General features: G+C 43.0%; 2 protein-coding genes across 2 annotated transcripts in view; one reads left to right on the top strand and one right to left on the bottom strand.

Moving 5' to 3' along the window:
* Window positions 1–27,613, bottom strand: part of taf13 (TATA-box binding protein associated factor 13) — a 329,277-nt gene that overhangs the window by 51,907 nt on the left and 249,757 nt on the right. The gene's annotated exons all lie outside the window — the stretch shown is intronic.
* Window positions 3,959–27,613, top strand: part of lama5 (laminin, alpha 5) — a gene marked incomplete at both ends in the record, with an annotated part of 134,679 nt that continues 111,024 nt past the window's right edge. Inside the window, 2 exons of the mRNA XM_083920454.1 lie at window positions 3,959–4,261; window positions 12,751–12,903. Of these exons, the coding sequence (XP_083776580.1) occupies window positions 3,959–4,261; window positions 12,751–12,903 (456 nt within the window). The remainder of the gene's footprint in view (window positions 4,262–12,750; window positions 12,904–27,613) is intronic.

Genomic DNA, 27,613 nt, shown 5'->3' with positions numbered 1-27,613 from the left:
TCAGCAACGGCCGCCTTCACACATCTACAGATGAACAGAGAGGATGAAATTGAGGCACAACAACTTATTCAGAGGGACGGCGGCAGCTCCGGTGCATTCACACTGAAGACTGTGCAGTGAAAGAAGATTATTCTGGTGTCTCTCAGCAGAAGGACAGAGTCTTTTTTCATCTGTGACAGGAACCATTTAGAGTTGAAGAGAGTGTGTGTGTGTGTGTGTGTTGAGATGGAATACTGAGTGGACACACTGTCTCTCCCTCACACACTTACACTGAGCCACACACTGACCGACAGGAGGGGCAAGAGGAGGACAAAAGTCTGTATGGGAAGGACCGACGGCTCCCGCGGAGAGACGAGATTACAGAGAGAGAGGAGCAGAAGAAGAATGACAGGCCGCCTCATGTCTCCTGGAGGCAAAGCAGACAAACACGCATTTGTTCTCACAAATAATAACAATATAATAACAAATCAAACACGCTAACAAATCACTACACAACAATGTTTATACGACAAAACAGTCTTAACTCCAGCTCACCTCACATTCTTTCTGAGCTGATGGAGTTTGCTCAGTTGTCACGGGGTCAACACAGCTGTCATCACGTGACCTACTAACTGTTTAACTTTGGCGACGTAATAACAGATGGTTGTATATGTGCGTGTATATCCGCTCGGCTCATATGCAATAAACATAAAACATTCGCTCTGCTGAGAAGGTGATTGGCTGCAATCCGCCGTCCCTCCTGGACCTGCATGTCTCCAGGACCCTGAGGAGAGATTGTGGACCCCTCCCACCCCTGTCCTGGGGCCTCATTTATAAAACTGTGCGTAGGATTCACGTCAAAGATGGCGTACAGACAAAACAAATATAATATAATAAATAAAAATACTGGGATTTATAAAACAGTGTGCACGCACGTTCTGCGCCAGTTTCCCTTTATAAATCACAGTCAACTCTAAATGTGGCGTAGCTTTTGCAGCTTCATGTCACGATAGAATGAAACGCCCAAAATGAATATTCATTCATACTGACATCATGACAAAGAGAGAGAGGAAAACAAAAAAAAGACAATCAATGTGTGAAGATGACGTTCATGTTGGAGAGGTGGAAAAAAAGCTTTTACACAAAGGTCTCAGTTTTACTTTCTCTTGTTTCAACCTTCTGTCGTCCGTGTCACAGTTTCTCATTTCTCCTGTTTCTTTGCGTACGCCTGGGTCAGAGTGTGCGTGGAGGGCCGCACATTCTCCCGTCAAAGCTTTCTATAAATCCCAAAGTTTGCTTAAAAAGTGTCGTGCGCCCTCTTCTGTGCGTACGCCACCTCAATAAATGAGGCCCCTGGACACAAACCTTTTTTGAATCCCTCCCCTCTGGTGGAAGGCTGCGGCCCATCAGGCTCGCCTCATCAACAAGACGCTCACACAGATTCTTGTCCCTTCCCATAGACGCTACTCGTTACAGAAAAGGGATCATTTGTGAGTGAGGTGGTATGAGGTAGTTATTCACTTTCCTGCAGTAGATGGCAGTTGGCACAACCTCAGTTTGGAGAAGCAGACACAGAAGATAAGAAATGTACTGCTAAAGGTGTTTTTAGACACCTAAAAAAAACATTTCAGTTTATATGTGCAGGATAAATATAATATTTTCACTGCTTTACCTTGCCGTTAAACGGTGCAGTCCTCCAATTTCCACTGCCTATTTCAAAGTCAAACCCTATTCTTCTTCTTCCTGTGTGCCCACAGGGCCTGAGAATGGGCTGTGTGTGTGTGTGTGTGTGTGTGTGTGTGTGTGTGTGTGTGTGTGTGTGTGTGTGTGTGTGTGTGTGTGTGTGTGTGTGTGTGTGTGTGTGTGTGTGTGTGTGTGTGTGTGTGTGTGTGTGTGTGGCCGTCTGTGTGTGTTTGACAAGAACACCTGTCTGTGTGTTTGTTTGTTTGTGTGTTTGAGAAGCAGTCTGGATGCCCATTCCCTGTGTGTTTGTGTGGTTTGATTTCCCATTTGTTGTTTTGACACTCGGCGGGTGCAGTGAGGCAGGAATGTCAAATTAACGAGAGTGACGGAAACAAAGAGAGACTTTACTTTACACTCAGCAGCAGAAAGAAGGAAATGCACGCAGCCCGTATTCAGAAACTGTGACTTTAAACGAGCCGTCAGGGCTTCTGTACTACATATGGGTAGAAAGTGCTGCTACAGTCATCCTGGCTGCAATGACGGTCACTGTGAGCGCAGATGCAGAAGAGTTGGAGCAATCAGAGCTGCCTGGCTTTTTCAGGAGGGGGGTCTTAAATAGACAGGTGCTAAAACCGAGTGTTTCAGACAGAAGGTGGATAGACCTAACCTGACTCTCACCAGAAGACTTTGGTTCCACCTTGCTTCCGCCTTGACTCCGCCTAGCTCCACTCAACAATCTGGGATCGCTCCATAGGAAAGGGATTTCAGGGTCGGCAAAAAATGGTCAGGCCAATCCGGACTGTCGGGCGGGGTTTTATAGATGTGACGTAGCAGAGGAACGACTGTGCGGCTGGAATTGAGGAAGCAGACATCAACATGGATGCTGCTGTTTCATCCGTGTTGTCCAATCTATCAAATCTTTCTTCTTTAAAAGAACACAGAGAACACTTTTCCGTGCGTGGCTCTCATCAGCGTCACGGGTTGGTTTCAATGTGAGTGGTTGAAGTAGCAGGTCAATAAAGATGAAGGATAAGTGGTTTATCCAATCATATGCAAGGGTTTTTGATAAGGCCCAGCCTCCTGAAATCACTTTGCTATGGAGAGATCCCAGATGGATGAGGGGAGCAAGGAGGGACAAAATTCATCTGGAGAGAGTAAGGTTAGAATAGACCAGGTTACGTCTGACAATGACATCAGAAATAAACAAGTTTGTCCATTTTGTAAATGAACCACTTGTCGATCTGGAAGTGATTTGTTGTTAGCCACACAACCACAGCAGGTATATTCAGACAGACAGTGTGAGACAAACAATGTTTTTCAACATTTAAAGGTCCCGTATTGTAGAAAGTGAAATTTTGTTTCTTTTTTTGATTTATAAAGCTGGTGGAGATGCTAAAATACTGTGAAAGTATCAAAACACTCAATCCACAGAGAAATGAACACAAGTAGTTTTCCGTGTTCTATCGTGCTTGACGCTCGGGCGTGGACTCTGGAACGTGAACATTTCTACATCCGGTAAGTCATCGTGCGATCACGAGAACCAAAAATGGCGGCGGCCTTAAGAGAGATTGCACCACTGAGCAGCTTCCCATCGGAATGAATAGGCGCCTCTTTTAGGTCCACTGTCCATTCTTTTTCCTATGTCCATGGCAGAGATGCAGAGAGCCCTGATGCGTAATCGCTGACCAATCAGAGCAGACTGGGCTTTTTCAGGAAGGGCTCTTAAAGAGACTGGCGCTAAAACGGAGCGTTTCAGACAGGCGAATACAGGTTTACTCAGACAGACTATGAGAAAAATGATGTGTTTTTGGAACATTTAAATAATAATAATAAAAACATGTAATCACGTTTTAGTAGAAACCCGAAACACAAGTGTGAACCTGAAAATGAGCATTATATGTCCCCTTTAAGCACTCAAGCACTGAGCACTGATGGAAGCTGTGCCCTCCTCCAACCACTGGGGACGGGCCAACAGAGAGAGGGGGGTGAGCTGCAGATCGAGTTAGAATAGGTGCCTGGTGGAGCGACACGGAGAGAGAGAGAGAGAGAGAGAGAGAGAGAGAGAGAGAGAGAGAGAGAGAGAGAGAGAGAGAGAGAGAGAACAGAACAGAAACCTCGAGGCACGGCTCTGCTCTCCAGGATACAAACTAACCCTCTTTTTCTTCTGCAGTTCGCAACACTTTCCCCCCCAGATGCTTCTCTGCTGCAGGAGTTAACGGCTCATCTCTCCTTAACTCAGGCTTGATTTATTCCCCCAACTTTTTTTTTTCCTCCACCGAGCGAACAGGTGGAGATGATGGTGAGCGGAGCGGCGCCGCTCTCCCCGGCTCGGCGCACCCAGACGCGGGTCGCGCTGCTGCTGCTGTGGCCGCTGATGCTTGTGACCTGCTGCTGCAGCCGCTCCGTGTCGGCGCAGGAGCTCCCGACCAACGGAGTGAACGGATACAGCCTGCACCCGCCCTATTTCAACCTGGCCGAGGGCACCAAGATCACCGCCACGGCGACCTGCGGAGAGGACGACACCGGCAGGAGCGTGCACGACCTGTACTGCAAGCTGGTCGGAGGCCCGGTGTCCGGAGACCCGAGCCAGACCATCCAGGTGAGCAGGACCAAACTTTAGAAAAGTCTTCCTCCTGCTTATGTTGCTCAAAACTGAGTTGGACACTTGATTTGACCTAATGGAGTTTTCATTTCTCAACATAGTCTTTATTACATAGTGAGAGTAATTATGGGGTTATATCCCCATAATCCCTGATACTCTAGGATTACAGGGGCTTGTTTGTTGTGTATGCTCAATTGTGTGTTTTACAGTGATTACAACGTGTTTAGTTGCATATTTGCACTTTTAAAATGTCCCTATGGTATTCCTGTAGTGTCAGTGGAGCTCACTAATAGGCTAAAAGTGACTAATGTTCCTTTCTTTTTCTGTATAGCAGCATTAAACCCATTTAAATGCTCCTTTTGACACTTGTAGAGACCTATGAAGAGCCAATTAGTGATACAGTTATTTTATTGCATTTACAGCTGTAATATTTGTATTGTTAGACCAGTCTACTTCATGGATTTGATTGTGTCAGATTTAGGGTATGTGATGTCATATCTGTCCCCTGTGGTGTCACTATGATCTTCACGTTGTATAGTATGTTTTCTGAAAAGTACTACACAGTCACTGCTGGTGTCCTGCAGCAGTTTGGTTCTGTTAAGAGCTCAGTGCATTCAGAGCAGAGCGCTGAACAGAGGGGGTCAGCAGTGTGCACCAATCTCCAACTGCTCTGCCAAGTCATTATTTCACGCACTGCTTCCTTTGTAGGACTTGGCAACACTTAACTCAGGCCACTTATATAAGGACAGGCAACGTTTCACTTTAGAGGGGACTCCACAGAAACCCAGCTCCTCGTTTCCTCACCCTGCTTTTATGTGTGTTTTTACAGACGGGTTATTAATGTGATGATGAGCTTGTAAGAAAAACTATTGTGTGTGATGTTTAAGCCTCCAGGTATCACTAGTTAACACACAAAGGATTATTGCAGTTTCATGAGTTAACCATTAAAGCAAACCTTCTGGGCGATAACATGCAGGCTTATTGGCTTCTCTCTCTCTCTCTCTCTCTCTCTCTCTCTCTCTCTCTCTCTCTCTCTCTCTCTCTCTCTCTCCTCTCTCCCACCTGTTCCCCACATTCCTCACGGCGACTGACCCGTGTCCTCCAATCAGGCCGAGTTTATCCGCTCTCTTACCGCGAGATTATCGGGAACCCGAGCGCTGCTTCCTCTGGCGGTGATGGTTGTTCTTACTATGAGACAGGAAGGGACAGAAATTGTGTCCTTTTCCTAATCCTGGTTGATGTTTTAGCAGAACATTTGAAATGTGTGCTAATAAGTATCTTTTGAACGGATGTTAAAAGAGGTCAGACACAAAGATAAATATGTTAAGTTTTTGAGATAAAGATTCATCAGTAAAGCTGGAGAATGAACAGCAGGCGGTCTGAAGTGTCTTTGATCGTAAAAGCTCAGAATGAGGCCAACAAAACCCTCCAAAAACATGTGCCCTGAGGGGGATTCTTCCACGCTTTCAAGTTGTTTATTAAACTTTAGCTTAAGAACGAGAGAAAGAAAGAACTAATTATATATTTTAAGGAGTAATTATCCTCAATTGAGCTGGTAAATTGGCCCTCTGGTGTTACATTCTCTGCAGTATTCTGCTGTACTTGATTCCGGACCACATTTGACCCACTTCAGCTTCTCCACACTGAGGATTAGACCAAATATTCTCTCATCCGTTTTTTTCATTGCTTCTTCTTCTGATCTGGCAGTTTGGCTGAAGTGGCGATGCTGGTGCATAAGTAGCTCAGGAAATCTCCAAAATGAACCCAAGAAATCTGGTCATTAGCTCGAGGAATGGTGTATTATGTGTCCGGGCTAAGAGGTTTAGCCCACTCTGCTGGGCTATTGTGGCTGGGCCTACTTGTTGGGTTACTGCACCCCCCTGGACAACACACACACACAGCCAGAAAACACACACACACACACACACAAACTTTTCTGTGCTGAGGCTAATCCTGTTTTGATTTGACAGCAAGACATGTGAGTGTTTTTACTAATTAAAAACAGCAGGAGGAGGACAGGAGATGTGTGTGAAATGTCACTTTAAGCAAAAAACGAATAACTTTCTCATCAGACTCAGCTGTGCTTTGTGTTTACTGTTAATTAGCAAATGTTAGCATGCTAAACTAAGATGGTGAACATGGTAAACATTACACTTGCTAATCGGCAGCATGTTAGCATTTAGCTTAGCTGAACAAAGCTCGACAGTGCTTTGAAGTTGCAGCGTTTTTTCATCCAGACGCTCCGTACAGAGAGAGGACGGGCCCACCGGTCTGTGAAGCCAGCAGTGTTCATTTTTCCTCCGTTGCTGTTGTTGTTGTTGTTGTTGTTGTTGTTGTCGTTAAGTTCTTGTACATGTAGGCCATGACTCTTTGTGGTATTTGTCCCGACCCTCCTCCACTGTAATTGGACGGCTGGGTAAAAAGTGACAGTGACGACTGCAGCCTTTAACCCAAGGTTGAATATTTTGGCGATTAAAAAAAAGTACAGAATAAACACTGCACGCTGTCTGGGTGCCTTCATTTTCTGAGATCTTACCACAAAATACAGGCATGAGGACTATAAAACACTGAAGCTCTGTAGTCCCATTAAAAAGGGCAAACTTTACTCCTTTCAACCTTGATAAAAGCTGCACATATCAGATCCACTCCTTCCGTTCTTACCTTTCACAATGAAAGCCTGAGACTGCATAAATGTTAAGGCGATCTGGCAGGCCGAGCACATCATCAGCATTTCACGTTTTCCTGCTTTTTATTTTATTTACAACATTATCTGGGACCTTTTATTTTACAGCACAATAGAAACTGAAAACTTTCCATTTTTTCATTTAGTGATCGGTTTTGCTGTTTATGAAGCTGAATTGAAATAGGTGTGTTTTGGCTTATCTGAGATTTGTTTGAAGCTACAAAAGAGACGTTATATCTGTTTAATGTAGTGATAGACCAATACATCGGTATCGGCCGATATTTGCGTTTTTCAAATGTATCAGCATCTGTTGTGTTAGCCGATAGTTTTTTCCCGTCATTATTTAGAAACAGGTGCCCACAGGCAGCTCCATGTTACTGGAGACGCATTTTAAAAAAAAATTGTGACTTTGTTATCATCATTGAGTAATGTTTATGACGTAAATTGAGGGAGCAAAAGTATCGACTCCAAATATCGACTCAAGAAAATTGGCAGTCCGTGAAAAAAAAAAAATCGGTACCGTCATCGGCCCTAAAAAATCCATATCGGTTGATCCCTAGTTTAATGTTCACTCAATCATCTAGAATCATTGTGGGAAGATGTCAGTAAACTAGAGTTCCTCTCCTGGGGGTGGACTTGGTGAGGAGGTCGAGCTTTGTGAATTCATCTTGGTTTTGGATGATGAGTTTGATGGTTGGGAGACAGTTCTTGAGGTTGGTCAGCAGTGATCTGAGCAGTTACTGAGATGAGAATCAGCATTAATCCATGAAGCGCAGTTACTGGTGATTGGTGTCTTTGGTAATTAAGGGCTGTGAGGCTTTCATTTTGGTGAAGTATCATGAAATACTGATGCCATGTAAGATGGAGGGAAAGAAGGACAAAGAGAGGAGAAAAAGACAAACAGATGTGATGTAGAGACGATTTAGAGGAAGTACTAGACAATCTGAGAGAAAAAAACGATAGATTACATAAAATGGCAGGTGTTGACTGAGCAACACTTTGTCTGCCTCTGAGTGGGGAATCCATGTCCTCAGGGCAGCGCTGCAGAGTTTTGCTCATTCACACAAATGTGGAGGGAGAGAAAGAAATAAGAGAGAGTGAATGAAAGAGTGTGTGGCGCAGAGGAGAATGCACTCTACGTTCATTTCCAGGTGGCCTTTTCTGTTGACATGCTTGCTTTTGTAATGAGGTGACAAGAGAGGATGGAACTGGTTCTTTGAAAAAGAAAGCTCAGAAAAAGAGAAGGAAATAGTGTGAAAGAGAGTTTGACAACCAGGCAGAAACACAGAAGCAGACTCCCTGACATCTCACTACGTTAAACCCCCGCCTTGTTCTTTAAAGACGTCACATACCTGTGCAGGAAATCAGCCGTTTTTTTTGTCTGAGAAGCCTTTTCAAACGATCGTTGGTCATGGTTACCTTCATTTTCCTGCACCCAGCGGCTGATGCTAGGGCTGTCCTTGATGAAAGAAGTTCATTCGACTAATCGATTAGTTGACTTTATCGTCATCTGTAAAACCGAGTCAAAGAATCATGCAAAAGCACCACCCTCAATTTTACCAAAAATGCTTCATGGAAATTAAAAAAATTACTTATAGACTAAAGAAAAGGAGGTTTATTTTCTGCCTTCTTTAATGTTTTCAAGCTGCGGTGAATTGCTCTGTGGTCTGATTTTACAGACAGCGTGAGAGCAATTAGAATTGAAGGAGATCAGATGTTGATTACAAATACAGAGAGAAAGGAGCGAAAGAAGAAGGTCTAAGAGAGAGAGATAGGAAAGACAATATGAAATTCTTTATTCATACATTTTACATCTTTCAAGGAACGTTGGGCTCGAGCAGGGAAATGGAAAATCTGAATTTTCACAAGAGTGAGAGAAGAGAGAGAGAAGTGTAATGAATGCAGAGTGCTATTGTCAATTAAGCAAATAAATGGCATTTTGAATGAATGGGTCTCCTGCAGAGACGTCCTGAAGCTAAAAGCTTAAACTTCTCCCTCCCGGTCTGGACTCTGGTCCTGGCACTCTAAGGGCGTGATCACACTGTCCTCCCGGACCGAAACCCGGGCTTTAGGGTACTTGTCCCCCCTCCCTCTCCCCCCCGCGCCCCAGCCCCGTTTGTACTCACACTACCTGGGCCTCGGCCAATGCTTCTTGCCGTCCATACGCCATCACGCCGTAACACGTCACACGCATTGATCGCGTGTGTGGCTTTCTTTACAAATCTTTCCATAGACCTCTGAGTTTTTGTGCGTCTTGTCGACTGTTTTTGAATATTTTCATCCGACCAAATCTGCAGTAAACACTCCACCTCCGCATCACACCAACGTGAACCTTTCACCGCCATTGTTGTTGTTGTTAAATGTCCGCGCATGGTCCGTCCTTCTATTTACATGTCCGAACAGGCGGACATAACGCTACTGCCGTAGGGCTCGTGCTCGTGCGCGTACACGTGCGCACGCTCGTGCTCGTACATGTGCAAACGGCTCCGCTAAAGCCCACCTCTTTCAAGCGGGCCGTGGCGGCCCAGCTGGCCCCAGTTGAGCGCGGAGCGGGTGCACTCACACTACTTAAAGGTACTAGACTTTAGCTGAAAAACGGTTTTGGCCGCGGCCAAAAGCACAGTGTGATCACGCTCTAATATAGTGTGAGTGGGCAGCCATAGTCCGGCGCCCGGGGTCTAAGTCCAGTTGTAATGCCAGTGCCTTCATCAACGGCAGTGGCAGGAGTCACCTAATGTGCTTGTGTTTTTATTGTGGGGGAAACCAGAGCAAACAGGGAGAAAACATGCAGAAGAATGAGTTCCCGACCGGGAAAGTTCACATGAACACCCAGTAAGTCGGAACAGCTCTTGAAGCCAGAGATAATATTGGTTCACGACTTTCTGAGTGGTCGTCATATATAAAGAAACACTGCAGACAAACGTAAATATATCACATGGTGTTTGGTTTGTTACCTTTTGCTGCTGTCCATGTGTAGATTAGTGTGAAAAGTTATTTCACTTCAATTCAGTTTTATTTATAGTACCAAATCATAAAAAAAAGTTATCTGAACAATTTCCATATAGAGTAGGTCTAGACCCCCCATTAGCAAACAGCAATCCTGTGCACAGTGGCAACGGAAACCTTCCTTGGCATAAACATCAGGTTAAGCAATATTTTAGTAGTTTTAGATAAACTGGTGCATGAACCAGTCTGGATCAAAATCCCCGCTAAAAAGCTCCAAACTGCAAATAAACAGTGCAAACATTGATCAGCATGTTGTTTAAAATACAACACATCTTGTTTGTAGCATCCATGTTGATACCAGATTAGGTCCAGAGCGCATAAACACAACTTCCCCAAACGGGGGAATGGGAGCATGTGAACGCAGCATTAGTAATGTGAACCTAAATTGTCACAAATTATTTGTAATTTTGAAGTGCACAGAAGACTAATTTGAGGCTTTAAAAGATTTACACAAATGTGAAAGGTTGATTGACAGGTGCTCTCTGGGAAGTGCAGAGAGGAAGACGGGACGGGGGGACAGGAGGAGGGGTCAGTGAGCGGTGAGCTCTTACCTCAGTGACCTGCGGTGATAGCATCTCCTGACCCGGGCTTTTGTTCAGGTCCACGCTTGTTTAGTCTATGCTAACACTTACATAGCCAGCAGTGGTGGAGTTAAACGCTCAGGCAGCCAAACTGGATTAGCTAAGAATGAAGAGAGGATTTAGAAACCAAAGAGATGGAGAGGACACTTCAAATAGACATGTCCACCTCTGCTTTAGCACAAATTATTAATAAGCATGCCGCAGTGTTTTGGAATTTGGAACAAAGTAGGCAGCCACATGTTTTTGATTGTTTTCACTGTGGTAAGAAAATGATATAAAACTAAGACCCCACCACAGTACCTTCCCGGTTGATCCAATACGGAAGTGCTAAAAACTGCAGTTCTCTGAGTGTCCACTAGGGGCAAGTTTCATAACAGAGCAGTTTCTCATTGACCCCCATGTTAAACAGACCATTTTCACAGCATCATTGAACCTGTTTAAGGACAAAAGAACATTCTAGTCTGTATGTTTAGGTCATATCTCCATGACAACACTGAGGGGGGTGAATTTTTTTTGTACCAGTTTAGTATTTATTTTATTGGAGGTTAAAGTTTATGAATAATTAGGGGCGTGGCCTCTTGAGTGACAGCTAGCCCCTTGCCCTCACTTCTTGTCGGAGGTAAAAGTCAGCCAGATGGACGAATGTCCCTCCCCCTAACGTCACATACATGCCCTTTTTTGGTCAGAGGAAATGAGTCGGAGTCAAAGTCTGACAAGATGGAGACTCCCGTAGGTGAGTAGGATTGGATTGGTAGCACACAAAGGAATGGGAATCAATGGCTGTTGTTTGTTTACCACATTTTATACACAAAGGCAGTTCATGAGCCTTGAACGCAATTCATGCAACACTTAATATTAGAAAATGTTTTACTGGGACAGTAAAATATCAATGTTCAACGATAAATATAATGTCTTTCCCCATGTATGACCTGCTTTGAGCTACCACTCTGAAGGGTCATTGAAGATTATATATAAATGTTAATTTTACCAATGTCGTGCTCATTGTTTAACCTTTTTTCTCTGAGGGGACAGCAGCCTTTAACCTAGACTGTATTAAAAATGGCCGTAGCCTCTTCGTCGAGGTCCGTTCTCTCAACTTGTCAGACTTTGACTCCGCCTCATTTCCTCTCACCAACAAAGGGCATGTATGTGCCGTTGGGGGGAGGGAGATACGTCCATCTGGCTGACGTTTACCTCTGAGGAGAAGTGAGGGCCAGAGGCCAGCTGTCATTCAAGAGGCCACGCCCCTAGTTATTCATAAACTTTAACCTCCAATAAAATAAAAACTAGCCTGGTACAAAAAAAATTCACCCCCCTCAGTGTTGTCATGGAGATATGACCTAAACATACAGACTAGAATGTTTTTTGTCCTTAAACAGGTTTAATTATGCTGTGAAAACGGCCTGTTTAACATGGGGGTCAATGAGAAACTGCTCTGTTATGAAACCTGCCCCTAGTGGATACTCAGAGAACTGCAGTTTTGGTACTACCTGATTGGATCAACCAGGAAGTGGCTGTGGTGGGGGCTTGGATTAAACTTGTGTTTTTGGAAATAATGGAAATGAAGAAGTGACAAATTTAATGTTTGACCTTGTGACTATACTGCTGTACCATCCATTACTTGCAGTGCAGGTGCAGTGCCTTATAGGAGCAAAAGTGTATTATTTTTTATTGCTGATGTGAATGAGTTTCCTTTTGTCATATGATACACTGTGCTGTCAAGTCAAACTGTAAACATGTGCGAGTATAGAACAAAACAGTCAGACTGAGGTACAGAGACGACATTTATGACACATTTCAACCTACAAGCAGAAATACAATCCAAGCTGGGGCCTCGCTGTTACAGTAACCTGAGTGGAGTCACCTCTCTGCTGGAATAATATAAGAAACTTGACCCAGGGAGCTTCGGGGACAAACAGTTGTGAAAAGAAATCTCTTCTTTTTCATAAAGGTTTGCTGTGACTCTGAAACATTGTGCTTCTGTTCTGGGCGGTTAAAGAGGGCCGTGACTTAAAGGCTGAGGCGTTAAATCACCTCTTGTGTGACATTTGATGAAATATCTAATTTTCAAAGCTCAACTCACAGACCAAAAATGCTAAGACGTAGGTAAATATCTTGGTGAATAGAACCGAATCCTCAAGATGAACTGTGAGGACAGAGCATCACACGGTCTGCACACCTGTATGCTCAACTTTGACACATCTCTATCTTCTCAGGGCCAGTACTGTGACATCTGCAGCCATGGTGACAGCGATCGTGCCCACCCCATCACCAACGCCATCGACGGGACGGAGCGATGGTGGCAGAGCCCGCCTCTGTCCCGCAGCACCGAGTACAACGAGGTCAACGTCACCCTGGACCTCGGACAGGTAGGACTCGTTAAATATACTGAAACACACACACTTACTCTGCACACTGACATTCCGCGTTTTTATGAGGTTGACGCCCAGAAATGTCCCAGAAACATCCAGAGAACAGCAAAATAAGTAAATCCAGTTAAAGGGCAGGCTCTCTGCGGACGCCGTCACACACTTCTAGTGGCTCATAAGTGATGATTGAGAGGGATTATTTTTGAAATAGACTCTTCATTGTTTTTGAGAAAAATCCTACTCATTGTGTCTTTTAAACGTGTCGTGTTTTCCATGGCTTCGGAAGAAAATATCAGCACGCACGCAAAGTTGTTGAATGTGCATTTTGAAGCTCGGCTGTGTGTAGAGTCGCCCTCACAAGCATCTTTTTGCTGCCGGTAAACTCTCATCCTGTCTGCTGCTTCCCCACAGCCATGAACAGTTCACCCTCGCCCTCTCTGATAATGAATGTAAAATAAATCTGAGCCCATTAACTTCTTTAGCAGCTCAGTGGTAAATCAGTCTCTTGAAGACTCATTGACCCAAACGAAAACTCAAACCGTTACCGCGTCGGTCTGAGTTGATTTAGAGATGTTGTTGTTGGCGGGAGCTTCTGCTTGTTCTAGCTGGTGTTTGCAGTGAATCGGAACGACACACACTCACATGAAGCATGTACAGCACACACACACACACACACACAAACACACACACACACACACACGCAGAAAAGCTTCAATCTGTCTCCTTGTCCTCAAAGTTAACCTTTTTGTGTTCTTGAACGTCGCTCTTGAACAAGCTTTTTATGTTTCTGAATGCAACTCTTTTGTGCCAGGCTCTCCTGCTCGAGTGCTCTCCGCATTCATCAGCGCTGAGACATTTTCTGTGTGTGTGTGTGTGCCCTTGACAAGAGTGTTTCCCATCCCTCTTCCATCTATCCATCTCCTCTCTCTCTCCTCTCTCTCTCTTCATCTTCTCTCTCTCAAGGTTGAAGGTCTCAATAGAGAAGCAGGGAGCTGTGTGTGTGTGTGTGTGTGTGTGTGTGTGTGTGTGTGTGTGTGTGTGTGTGTGTGTGTGTGTGTGTGTGTGTGTGTGTGTTTGCGAGCGTGTGTGTGTTGAACTTGTTAAAGCTTTTATACGCCTGTTTACCTTGTGGAAGTAGTAAAAGAATGAATACAATGTTTTTAAAGGAACACTTCCCCCTCATATACCGTATATATCAAACAAACATGGTAGCGTGTGTGTTTTCAGCGAAAACGAAAATGTTACAGGACGTACCCAACGTACCACTGGATGAATGACACTGAGATTATTCTGCACAGGCTGGGCGAGAGGTTGTGTTTCACTGATGTCAAATGGACCTTTATTTCTTTAATGCATACATTTCTCTCTGTTTTTTTAATTTTATTTTCCTTTCACTATAGAGGTATGCAACAAAAACATTTTTCTAAAAGAAGCCAAGGTAACACTGCTGAAAGACGCTTTATGTGTTGGAAATATTTACAATTTACATGAGCCAAATGTTTTCTGGGTGGCACTGATGTCAAAGCGACAGCTTAAAGGAGGGGGGGGGGGGTCTCTAGTTACCAGGTTGCAGTTTTGTCTTGAAAGAATGTAGGTGGGCTAAACCAGGGTTTACAAGTATGTGTGTGAGTGTGTGTGTGTGTGGTGGGGTCTTCAGCAACCTGTCTGAGCCCTGTCACTGACACACACACACACACACACACCAACACACACACACACACACACACATACCCCTAACCCCCTACCTCTGCCTGAATGAAAGAGAAAGAGAGGAGGGAGGGATAGGAATGTCAGTTAACCTGTCTCAACCTGCAGAGGGGAAGGCTCGTTAAATTATCCCTGACTTCTCTCTTTCTCTGGAATAATGTATATGTCGTTCTCCCTCTCGGCTCTCTTGCCAATATAATTTTATTTAAAGGTAAATATTTTTTAGGGAAATTCACTTGATTGGTACTAGGGGAGGGAATCACACGATATGTTGTCCAGGACGACGGTGGGGTCACGATAGAACCCGTCTGAGTTTGTCTTTGCACTTTTTCAGCTCTGGTTTGGTGTAAATAAACTCTGAACTCCGTTGTTTACATGATCCTGTATAAAACGATCTGAGTATAAAAACCATAATGGAGCATCCGTGATGTCAGGTGCAAAGAGATTCAGCTGCAGATGAAACTATCAAAACGCCTTAAAGCATTAAAACGCCTTTGAGCACACTCAAAAAATGTACATAGTTCAAATAATTTACAGAGTGTTAAGAAATATTTTGTTCATGTGTCGACATTTACAAATCTTTTGGATCAATATGTTTTGTGTGTTTATTTAGTAAAAATGTGTGAATTCTTTTTATTTAAAAAATATATTTTTGATACAATTTTAATAGTTTTATGAATTTATTAGTATCACCTTTTTCGCTCAGGTTATAACGTTTTTAGGCATATAACATTTAAAGATAGTCCAAAAAATGACATCACAACACCCAAAAATACCAATGTAGGCGAGTTCAACTGACCGTGAAAGGCAGAGGTGAAAATGGATATCTAGCTGATATATTCGTCCAATCGCCCAAACCTAGTGGATCGTTTCTGTGCATGTGTCCATGTAAAGCAGTCTTTCCCAAAGTAAGGGTCGGGGCCCAAAACAGATCACAGATCCGTTGTTTTTAGATCACCAAAGTCAAATGCATACCAATTCTATTACCGTAATTTCTGGACTATAAGCCGCTACTTTTTTCCCTCGTTCTGGTCCCTGAGGCTTATACAACGGTGCAGCTTTTCTACGGCTTACGGTAACCAGGGGCGCGCACTACCGAGGATGCGCGAGACCGAGGCAGACATCTGGCGCCAGGTAACGAGAGCAAAACAAAGAGTAGGAGAGCGTCAGCGACAGTTTGCGCGAAGGAAGTGTTCATGCAAACACCCTCAACATGGAAAACAAACGGAGAAGTGCATATGATGCTGCTTTTAAGTTAAAGGCAATCGATCTGGCTGTCAAAGAAGGAAATAGAGCTGCTGCACGTACCTGGTTGGTTATTTTGATAACGTAAACGGCCGCGGGACAGCACTTTTACTGCCGTGTTACAGGCGAGCACTTTATTTTATTATTACTTTGCATCGTTGTATTATTTGTACTCTGCACGAATGCTGTTCGCCATGTCAAAGATGTGAAAGTTTGATTGAATGATTGAAAGATTTATTGTTAATAAATGGGACGCTTTGCGTTCCCAAACAGTCATCTCTGTCCCGACAATCCCCTCCGTGGTAGCAGGAACCCCTATATACTACGGTAATTACACATCAAAACGCCTGCGGTTTATAGTCGGGTGCGGCTTTTATATGGAGCAATCTGTATTTTACCCTAAATTTAGCTGGTGAGGCTTATAGTCAGGTGTGCTTTATAGTCCGGAAATTACGGTATATGTGAATTAATTTCCTCATTCAAATCTTAGAAGAACTTTCATTTTTGCTAGCGACGTTAGCCGTGCAACACGCTAACGTTAGCTTTAACAGGTTAACTTCCAAAATAAACACCAAAACAGCATAAAAGGGCCTGAACTCACAGCTTACAGTTTGAGTGTGTAGCAGCATGACCAATAGGGAAGTCAGGATTCTTCTACGGCGACAATTCCTGGAAATTAAGAGAAATCTCTAATAGCGACCGACACCCTAGCGTTCAGAGCTGAGCACAGCCAACCCAGACGGTCGGCAGAGCTCACGTCTAAATGCAAGTACTTCATTATTTGATGCTTTGGTATTATTTCACATGACTAAAAATCCTTATAAATACATTTATAGGTCAGAAAAGACGGAAAAGCAGAATAGGTCCTCTATAACGTAAACATTAACCTACTCAGAAGACCTGCCCCGACGGGAGTCACACATGACCATTGGTCTTTTCCTTCCTTTCCCCGTTCTTTCCCACAAACTACATCACAATTGCATATTCATCAGCCCAATTTTCAAATTTTTCGTGGGGGGAGAAAGGGACTCAAATGTTTTCAAGCTACCTATGCGCCTGCTCTTGACCAGGACAATGTGTTCAAACTCTGTGGCTGACTGTGGTTTCTGTGATCATCTCACTCTCCTGTGTGAGTTCATGATATATTTTTGTACGTTTGGGTCCCAGGGAGACATGAAATTTTTTTTTTTTTGTGTCTCGAGCTGAAAAAGTTTGGGAGTCCCTGATGTAAACAAATGTTTTTTTCCAGTTTGTTGGCCAGGAACTTGAACTGGAACCTGGGAGCCAGACCATTTTGGCCTTGTAGTGCATCCCAATATTGTTAGGCTTCTTCATTTCTCTGAACATAAAAGTTAAGTCTTATACTATATATGTATATATATATATATATATATACATACACTCTAGTGTTGTCAGGTCAGTTCAGAAGCATCTTAAAATAATGTTTGTTTAGATTAAAAAAAAAAAAAGAGATTCTTCTCGCGGTGTGGAATTCAGTTGGCAGTAAATGCAGCGTATCATTATCAGTATATCAGAGTTTTACTGCAGCAGGTGTGTACCAAGCACAGACTGCACCCACCCAACACTCATCATTCATTCCACATATTTCACTGGAATCTGAAGGAGTTTCTCTGCTCGGTGGGATATTCAGGATTTACACAGAATACGGCACCTCAAATGACTTCACACACATTTCTACATGTCCTGCTCTTCTCCTTTCTCCCTGTCCTCCAATCCTCTCTTCCTTCCTTTTCTTGTCAGACTTTTAAAGGAGGGCTATCAGTTCACACTTACCTCTCCCTCTCTCCTCCTGTCTTTCTATATCTGTACCACCCATTCTGCCTATCTTTAGCAGATAACACACAGCCAATTATAGATCCTTTCTATCTCCTCTACCTTCCTATCTTCTTTCTCCTGCTATCATTCCTCTTCACTGTTATCCTCTTTCTCATTACCTCTGCTCCTTATATATTCTCTTCTGCAGTTTGATTCCTCTTTCAGCTTCTTCTCCTTTGTGTCATCATCTTTTCGGCTCTGGCTCTCTCTCAAGCTTCTCCCGTTTTTTTCTTTTCTGTCTTCTACTTTTGATATCTCCAGGCATCACTTCACCATTTTCCTATTTACTGCGCCTCCATGAGGAGGTTTCTTTTGCAAAAACGATTCAGGTTTTCACTCGTTTAACTTGCACGAGAACATGTTAAAATCACCTCAGCTCGTTATTTTCCATATAAATCTGTACCTCAGCTCAGTGGCGAGGGCTGGGAGGGAGGAAGGAAAGAGATGGGAGAGAGATTACAGCTACTTGATGAACTGTAGGAAGAATATGAATCACCCAAAGAGGTCACGCCCAGTGCAACTCAATTCACCATTGTCTTGTACATCTCAGCTCTTATCTGAGCACCGCGCAACGCTGGTGTGTGTTTTCTCTTGGTGCACAGGTGTGTGTCTGTGTGCAGTTTAATGCCTCAGGTATGTGATAGTGGAAGGATTCTGTAATCACAAGGAGACCAATAATAGATGTCAGAAACTCCCAGGAAGAGAGAAGGAGGAGGGAAAGGAAGGAGGGCTAGAACATGGAAAAGAGGAAGACAGGAAGGAGGTTTTAAGTGGAGAAGAAAACAGAGGTAAAGACGATGAAGGAGGGTGAGGGCATGGAAAGAGGAGGAGATGACAGAACAGGGGATGTTTGTCTGTTTCAGCAGCCTATTATTAGAGCACAATATATGCTTCTGTAGTGAGAGTGTGTGTGAGTTTGTGTGAGTGTGTGGGAGTGTGTGTGTGTGCATGTTCTTCAGGTGAGGTCTTCTCTTTTCCATAATCTTTCCACTTTGAATGAAAAACAAATGCTTGAATCTTCAGCAGTTGATTTGATTTTAAGGTCACAGATGCTTGAAGATACTAAAAGGGTCAGATCGTCATAACTCAGATGATTCTTGACTTTATTGATCATCCTTTCTGCACATTTCTCATTTCCCCAGAATAGAAGATATACTAAAAACACAGTTCATTACTTGAGCAGCTCGCTCCTCCATCATCGGATGTATATTTGCTAGAATACAGTTCATCCGAATAACAACCTCAGTTACATGCAGATATTTTTGTTTTTATTTCTCCAGGTTTTTAAGATTCTGATCTCTGCTGCCAAGCAAATACAAAGTATGCATTTAAAGGTCCCATATTGTAAAAAGTGAGATTTTTGTCCTTTCTTTTATAAAGTAGGTTGAAGTGCTTTATAAATACTGTGGAAATCTAAACATTCAATGCTCAGAGAGATGCACACAGCCCATATTCAGAAACTGTGCCTTTTAAATGAGCCCTAAGGACTTCCTGCACCATTGTGATGTCACAACAGTGCTGTTACAGCCATTCCCCGGCTGCAAAGACGGGGCAGTGATGACGAGACCGATCAGAGCAGACTGGGCTTTTTCATGGCCAACTAACTGTGCTGCGACTTACTTTTTGAATTCACTGATTCATCGTTCAGTCTATGAAATGTTAAAAAAAAAACTGTCAAAGATGACTTTGTTTTGCTGTTTCTTTCCTCAAAAACAGTCCAGCGCATAGAGATAATGAATAGACTGTTTAAGAAAACCAACAAACCATCACATTTTAGAAGCTGTAAGCAGAGAATGATACATGATATACTGTAAATAAATAAACGATAAGACAGAAATAAGGTCAGATAAATAGAGAGGTAAAAATAAAATTAACAAAATAATAAAAAAGAGGTATATACAGTACAACTAGTATAAGAGTAGAAGTTTTAAAAGAAGGAAATCTATAAGAGAAATGTAATGCTTTTGCTTGATAATGACTGATAATAAATGTATCGATTATCACAATAGTAATTTAATTTTTTTTGCCATGGAGCAGCTTTATTTTTAAGGACTTTCTTCTAAAGAAATAGTCTCAAAGAAACCGTAGAAGTATGAATTATCCAAAAATAATGTGGGCATTGTTCCACGGGACAGGTGCCGAAACTACCATCAATGAAATTATTGTTGTCTCTATTGTATTGTGGTGGAGGCGGTCATCTCAGAAAGTACTTGTGATAAAAGAAAAAAACACCTTTTTCAATCCAGCTCCACAAATGTGACGTAAATCAAACACAAAAATAATTTTTTAAGTGCATTAAAGATAAGCCTTTACTGCAGCTGGACGGCCGTTTACTTACTGGAGAGATTGAAATGTCTCCCAGCGTCACATGCTCTTGCATTTCCTGGTGAGTTGGCAGCATTCCCTTACAGGACAAAGAAAGTCCCAGGCACTCACATGCGCTGCCCAGGTTGCTTCATTGTTCGCCGTGCGTAAGAATGAACGCGGTGCCAACTGCTCCCGATCAACTGCTTCCTGCTATTGATGTGGTTTGAACGTCAGAGTTGCCTTTAAGGCTGCAGGTTGGAGGTTTATTTTTGGATGAACAGACAATTCCTGACATGCTTTTTTTGGGGTAAAGCTGAGTTCACACTGAACATGTTGGGAATTTAGTTTGATGTCAAGTTGAGCTGACTGTATGCACGGTTTCGTAGGATTTAACGTCCTTATGAGCAACAGTAAGGTAGGAAAAGATAGAAATTGTTTGGGGAATAGCTGCAATTAAAAAGAAACCATCGTCCGAACATAGGTTAATAATACGTCCAGACTCTGTATAAAACAGACAATATAATGCTCCGATAGTTAGAAGTTTAACATCAGCAATATTTAAATGCAAACCTCAGTCAGGCAGCAACAGAAAATAACAAATCAATGTCTTCAAACTCTGATCTGATACGGTAATGATTCCCTCATACAAGTAAAAATCTGAAAAATGTTGATAATATCATGGATTTCAAAATGTAAACATCAAAGTGTAACATTAATGTGGTATCCTCCAGACCAGACTGAGTGTCCAGTCCAGCACACAGCTCTTTGGAAGTGTGTGAGACTTTCCAAAGATATCATCTCTTAGTCGCCTGCTTTCTTCCCCCTCCCCACATCTGTCCCTTCTCTTTCTCTCTGCTCATGTCTCTCACAAAGACTCTTCTGTAGAGTGGATGACTGACACAGTGACGATGGAAATAAAGATATAATATGATGGACATCAAACATCCCTCTCCCATTCCTCTGCGTCACCCTTTCTCCTCCCTCACTTCTTCTGTATATCGTTACCAGGATATGGAAGAAGATTTTGAACACATGGTCCTGACCTAGTTTGCATCATTACTATGGGCTACTTTTTCTGTCATTTTGTGTTTTTTAAAGTGTGAATGTGCTGCATTGTGAGTCTTACGGACGATTTATATGTTATCATCATTACGTCTTGGGAGAAGAAGTGATTTATTTCTGCGTAATTCTTCTTTCTTTCTCTTTCTGTTGCTGTACTTTCCACACTGACTCAGTCAACCACATGCTTCAGTCACATCTTTTAATAACGGCCCTCTTTTCTAGTTCTTGGCACAAACACTTTTGTCCTCTTTCGCTGTTGGCTGTCATTTTGAGGGTCGACACTTGGAGTCATTCATTCGTTCATCCCTCCACTCCTTATTCCTGTCACCATCCACTCATCGGCCTTCGTCTTTCCTGTTTTCCTGACTGTTCAGGGTTAAACGTTGCCTCTGAAACTGTGTCCTCTCACACAAACACACAAACGCTGACACACAGTGCGCATTTTTCAGTCATTCATTATGTGTACTGGGCAGGAAAATGAGCAAAGAAAGAGAGATAGAGAGAGTGAGAGAGAGAGATTTGACCTTAATAGGAGTGAATCAGCTTTGAGAGAAAGGAAGGAAAGAGGCAAAAGGGGATAAAGTTGATGCCACACCAGAATAAAGGAGGGATGATGGATAGATGGAGGAGGGGTGGAAGTCTGAAATAGTTGGCTTTTATTTCCGAGGTTGTTTTTAGCCGTCTGCTGCTGCTGTATGTTGTTGTAGCTGATATCAGTGTGTGTTGATGTTGGAAGGTTAAAACTCCCTCACTTTTAGCTTCAGTTTGGTGTTTTGACAGATGAAGATAAACTGCAGCATCGTAGTTTCTTATTTCTGGAACACGTCCAAGCAAGATGGACCTCTGACGTGACAAACACGATGCATCAGACTGGACAGTATCTCCACACTTCTATTTTCTATTTCATTAAATGTATGAAACAATATTTATGCACTTTGTCATGTCTCTGCATTGTTTTAGAGTTTATTTATCTGTAGGAATACGCCCAGAAATACAATAACACTGACAATAACTAAAATTACAATAACTCTAGTTCAGTAGCTTTAAGGATCTTAAAGTTAAAGTATCTTTTTAATATTTGAATGGTACCTTTGTCTATTCTATATTTATGTTTCCTTTTAATAGTTTTATTGAACACCAAGGCAAATTCCATATATATCTAAAAAAACCTACTTGGCAATAAAACCCATTATGATTCTGAACTAGTTTCTCAGAAGTGAATATATTATATTTAAATATAATAGCTTCATAATTAAATATATAGTAACCTTAAAACATTTGTACCTTAGAACCTCCCCATTTAGTCTAAAACATAAGCGACCCCTCACCTTACTCCTCCAGATGGATTGATTTTCATTGTCTCAGCATATCCATCTGGCAACTCTCCTTTGGAGGTCTTTTGGGAAGGGGAGAAATACTTGTTGCTGATTGGATAAACCATCTGTCTATCACCAACATACGGGCCAAATCAACCAATCACATTACTGAAGCGTATGACGTACAAACAGTGTGGAGGCCGTTTGTGTAACGTGAATTTATGGATCAAAGGCCAAATTATAGGAGCCCGGTCCGTATTCAACGTAAAGATACACTCACTTTATTAGGTACACCTGTCCAACTGCTCGTTAATGCCCATTTCTAATCAGCCAATCACATGGCAGTAACCATATGCATTTAGGCATGTAGACATGGTGAAGAGGATGTGCTGCAGTTCAAAGCAGCATTGAACGGGGAAGAAAGGTGATTGAAGTGGTCCCAAAAGAGAAAAGATCCAGTGAGCGGCAGTTCTGCAAATGTCTTGTTTATGTCAAAGGGCCAGAGGAGAATGGGCAGACTGGTTGGAGCTGATAGAAAGGCAACAGTAACTCAAATATCCACTGGTTCCAACAGAGGAATGCAGGAGAGCATCTGTGAACACACAACACCACCGACTTTCTAGCAGAGAAGGAACAGCAGCAGAAGACCACACTGACACTTTACTAAGCACCAGGGGGGGCTAACAAAGTGGCAGCTGAATGAAGAATAGAATAGAAATACTTAATTGATCCCAAAAAAAAAAGTGTTAGTGAGCGGCTTGCTTGATTGCTGCACTCATCTCATTTGCGGGAGCCACCATGTTGTTCTCACTGAAGAGTCGCTTCTCGTTTCGTCACTTAAATCCACCTCAACACCAACGCTGATTGGTTCGGTGGCTGGTTAAACTCCGCCAAATTTTCTCTGCTGCACATTACCAGACTGATCTGAGAGTAAAATACAAAGAAGCTCAGAAATCAGGACGGTCTCACGAGGCTACTATGGACCTGTCGACTAGTTCGGTCTATAAAAAGTCAAAGAATTATAAAAAATGTGGATCAGTGTTTCCTAAAACCAGAGATGATGTCAAAGGTCCCATTTTGTCCACAAAGGTCCTGTTTTGTCCACAACTGAAATATAATCAGTTTACTGTCACAGAGGAGGAAAGAAACCAGAAAATATCACATTTAAGAAGCTGGAATCAGAGGATTTTGACTTCATTTTCTGAAAAAGTGACTCAGGCCTAGCCAATGCCACTCTATTGTAGAGTGAAAATTAAAAAGAGAGACTAGAATAAAGGAAGGAGGAGGAGGATTAGAAGGAAATTGAGTGGGAATGAAAGAGTGAATGAGAGAGAAGACAGGAAGTAGAGAAGGACTCCAGCTGGGGGTTGACAGAAAGAGAAGCTATTCATACTCTAACGTTGATTGAAATGTTAAAGTTCATAGTGTGTGTGTGTGTGTGTGTGTGTGTGTGTGTGTGTGTGTGTGTGTGTGTGTGTATGTGTGTGTGTGTGCGTCATTATCAAAGCAGAGGAAGTCATTATAAGAGGGCACCTCCCACTCTTGTTGCTGCCCTTCAGTCATTTGGTTTGAGTGTGTTCATATTTGTGTGTTTGTCATAATTCTGTCCAAGATGTCGTCCTAACAGAGACAGTTCTACTCCAGTTGATTTGATTCATTATATCCCAACCAACAAGTGTTGATGCTGCGTTTGTGTCACTCCCTCGTCAGGCATGATGGCTGTTCCACCCTGTTGATCTGTTGTGGGTCAAAGGTCATTACCAGGCTCTTTTGTTCTTACCTCCCCGCTGCTTTGAACTCCCTGACCGGCCCTAATTTTCACACACACACACACACACATACACACACACACACACACACACACACACACACACACACACACACACACACACACACACACACACACACACACCGTTTACTCTCTCTTAAATGAACCTGCTTCCTCTCTGTCTCCCTTACCCGTCGGTTGCCCTCCACACAGAACTTATCTTTTAACCTTTTAGCACCTCGTCTCTCACTAAATTTTCTCTCCGTATCTGCCCACTCATATTTTCCATCCACCTATCCTTTTTTTCTCGGTCTCCTGCTGGCCCAGTCGCTCCTCCCGTGTTGTCTGTCAGCCTCTTTCCCTCCATCTCTTATCCTTGTAGCTCTGTGTTATCTCTTGAGACTGACAGCACCTCCTGTGCTGCTCCTGGAGGGCAAATAAGAGTGACAAGACAGATTCACTCACTGCCTTTTAGGTGGCGCTCCACCAACATACAACTTTTGGACAGACTCATGACAGAAACGGTTGTTCTTGGTAGTGATGTTAGTTGCCGTGGCGAAGTCCTCCCTTTGTTTAACGCTCTATTGTTGTTGTTTTTTTCATTTTCTTTTGGTGCCGTTGCTTCCTGGTTTATTCTATTTCCGGTTCAGAAACCACTGCTGTGGCGTGGAGAGGGGGAGTTATAACCAACGGAGCATGTGCAGACGTGCAACCCAACCATAAGTGGTTGACATTTTTTTTGTTTTTCTTTTTTAAAGTGGCTTTTTAGAAAGACAAACACCAGCAAAGCAAGAAAGGGAAATTTACCTTTGACAGCTGTCTCATTACTCACCATGAGTCCTTCTACAATACGAAGACTTCTGGAAACAGAATATTAAAGTGTTCTGAGAGAAGTTCCTCACCTCTTCTTGGCTCTGTTTTTAGGACTAAAGCCCAGTTCAGACCAAAGATTCACAACGAGACAAAATCGTTGCAGGTGAAAGTTGCAGTGGCTGATGTTGTCGCCTGAGACTCAGCTTGTCAAGTCTCCAGCAGCTGTTTTTAGGATGGAAGGCACATCACCTGTTTCAACTGCCAATTAAACAAGTCACTTACAAACTGTCAGCTGGTTGAAATGGCAGTTTTGTGCGGAGGCTCAACAAGAGAGAGATAAAAAGACACATAAAGGAACAGAGGGTTGAGCAAGCTATAGAATAAATGAGGAGAGGGAACGCTGATATCCAGAACAAAGCAGTGAATCAGGGAAATAAAACTGTATTTTTAACCGTTTCATCACAACTAGAAATGCAGCCGTAAAAAGTTTCTCACTATCCCTGTCCTCGTTTATATTTTATAATGCTATGCAAAAAAGCCTGAAAAGACGGAGGTAAGAGCAGAAGTACAGAGAGGTGTTGCTCTGGAGACGATACAACATCTTGTGTCTCGTGGTCTGACCTGCGCTCCATAAAATCTGGGCTCTAGTGTCTAGGACATGTTAGCCAATCGCAGGTCATTTCAGAAAGAGTGTTCCTGTTGGCTTTTTGCTTTTTACCTACTGTAGCTTAAAGTGCGATACTTAAAGTACACATGATGCACAAATGGCGGGACGCAGTCTTTGTTGCTCTATATACCCCCGCTGCTCCTGTCATAATTACTATGACCAATTACTGTGCGACCGCAGATCAATTATGAATCAAAAAATAATCAAAAGTTTAATCGGTAATGAAAATAATTCTTGGATGCAGCTCACGTCACATGTCCCAAGCTTGATTGGATCCTAGTGCTTCTTCAATCGAATCAGTGTCAGAGATGTCACGTTGTGGTTGGATCCCTTAAGACATATTTCACATCTGGACAGGAGCTTCATGATAGGCTATAGTTGAACGTCTCAACATCTACTCTGTGATCTAGTTCAGACACGTTGGCTCTCTCCTCCAGGCCGAGCGACCCCAGAACGTCCATTCAGCTCAGCCCTATTGTCTCGCCGTGTTTGCTCACCCTCACAACCTCCTTTTGATGCAGCAGTGGTCCTAAAGCCCTCCCAATGACTTAGCATTCAGAAGACTTCTCAATGGGCCCTTTATCACACCATTGTGTCAGTGAGAGTGTTTGGCCCATTGAGGAAGACTGCGGAGAACAAACATGGAGGAAACAGTTGGTTGTGAAGACCAGTGAAGTGTCTTAGATCCTTAACAGGGAGACGGGTGAAATAGGATTCAATGGGAAGTTAATTAAATTAGAGATTAGATTAGATAATCAGTCACTTGGGGTGCAAGCAAACAAACAAGTCTATATTCCTTTGTTTATTTATTCTGTGTAAATTCAGTTGCTCCTTCTGCAACTTAAGAAAAAATCCTACAGTGAGAGCGTGATCACACTGTCCTCCCGGACCACGACCCGGACTTTAGGGTACTTGTCCCCCCTCCCTCTCCCCCCCGCGCCCCAGCCCCGTTTGTACTCACACTGCCTGGGCCACGGCCAATGCTTCTTGCTGTCCATACGCCATCACGCCGTAACACGTCACACGCATTGATCGCGTGTGTGTGGCTTTGTTTACAAATCTTTCCGTAGACCTCTGAGTTTTTGTGCGTCTTGTCGACTGTTTTTAGATATTTTCATCCGACCAAAATCTGCAGTAAACACAACGTGAACCTTTCACCGCCATTGTTGTTGTTGTTAAATGTCCGCGCATGGTCCCTCCTTCTATTTACATGTCCGAACAGGCGGACATAACGCTACTGCCGTAGGGCTCGTGCTCGTGCGCGTACACGTGCGCACGCTCGTGCTCGTACATGTGCAAACGGCTCCGCTAAAGCCCACCTATTTCAAGCGGGCCGTGGAGGGCCAGCTGGCCCCAGTTGAGCGCGGAGCGGGTGCGCTCACACTACTTAAAGGTACTAGACTTTAGCTGAAAAACCGGTTTTGGCCGCGGCCAAAAGGACAGTGTGATCACGCTCTGAGAGAGAAAGAATTTCCTCTCTTTTTAAGAACATATGATCTTTAGGGGACACTCATGTTGACTCTAGACTTCAGTTAACTTTTTGGTATTCACAGGATGTTTAGCTTTTCCAGCTCTGTGAGTTGTTATAGAAATACCTCTAAGAAATCCTTTGTCCCTAATGCTGTGGCACTATAAAATTACATTAAATTCACAAGACCAATGCATAATACAGAGGGGTTCTTTATGCTTTATGCAGCACACCTTCTCATTTGTTTATGTACTTTGAGTAATTTCTTCATGTCTTTCTAGATGGAATTTTGTGTCCAAACTGGTCGTTTTATGTGTGTATATTGGGTTTTTAATGTCCTGTCTATTTTTGTATTCTTGTGGTGGAACCAAATGCAAATTTTCACATCGTGAACAAAATTTTCATATACGTATTTTAAGTAGAGGCTTAGACCAGGAAATTGTATTTTGAAAGGGCGTTACATCACAGCTTAACAGCCGTATTGTTGTTGAAGTTTGGGCTGATTTGTGTCAGATTTGTGG

Source organism: Echiichthys vipera, assembly GCF_963691815.1.
Source record: "Echiichthys vipera genome assembly, chromosome: 9".
In the NCBI taxonomy this organism is placed as follows: domain Eukaryota; kingdom Metazoa; phylum Chordata; class Actinopteri; order Perciformes; family Trachinidae; genus Echiichthys; species Echiichthys vipera.
This window is presented reverse-complemented; position numbering and strand designations above follow the sequence as displayed.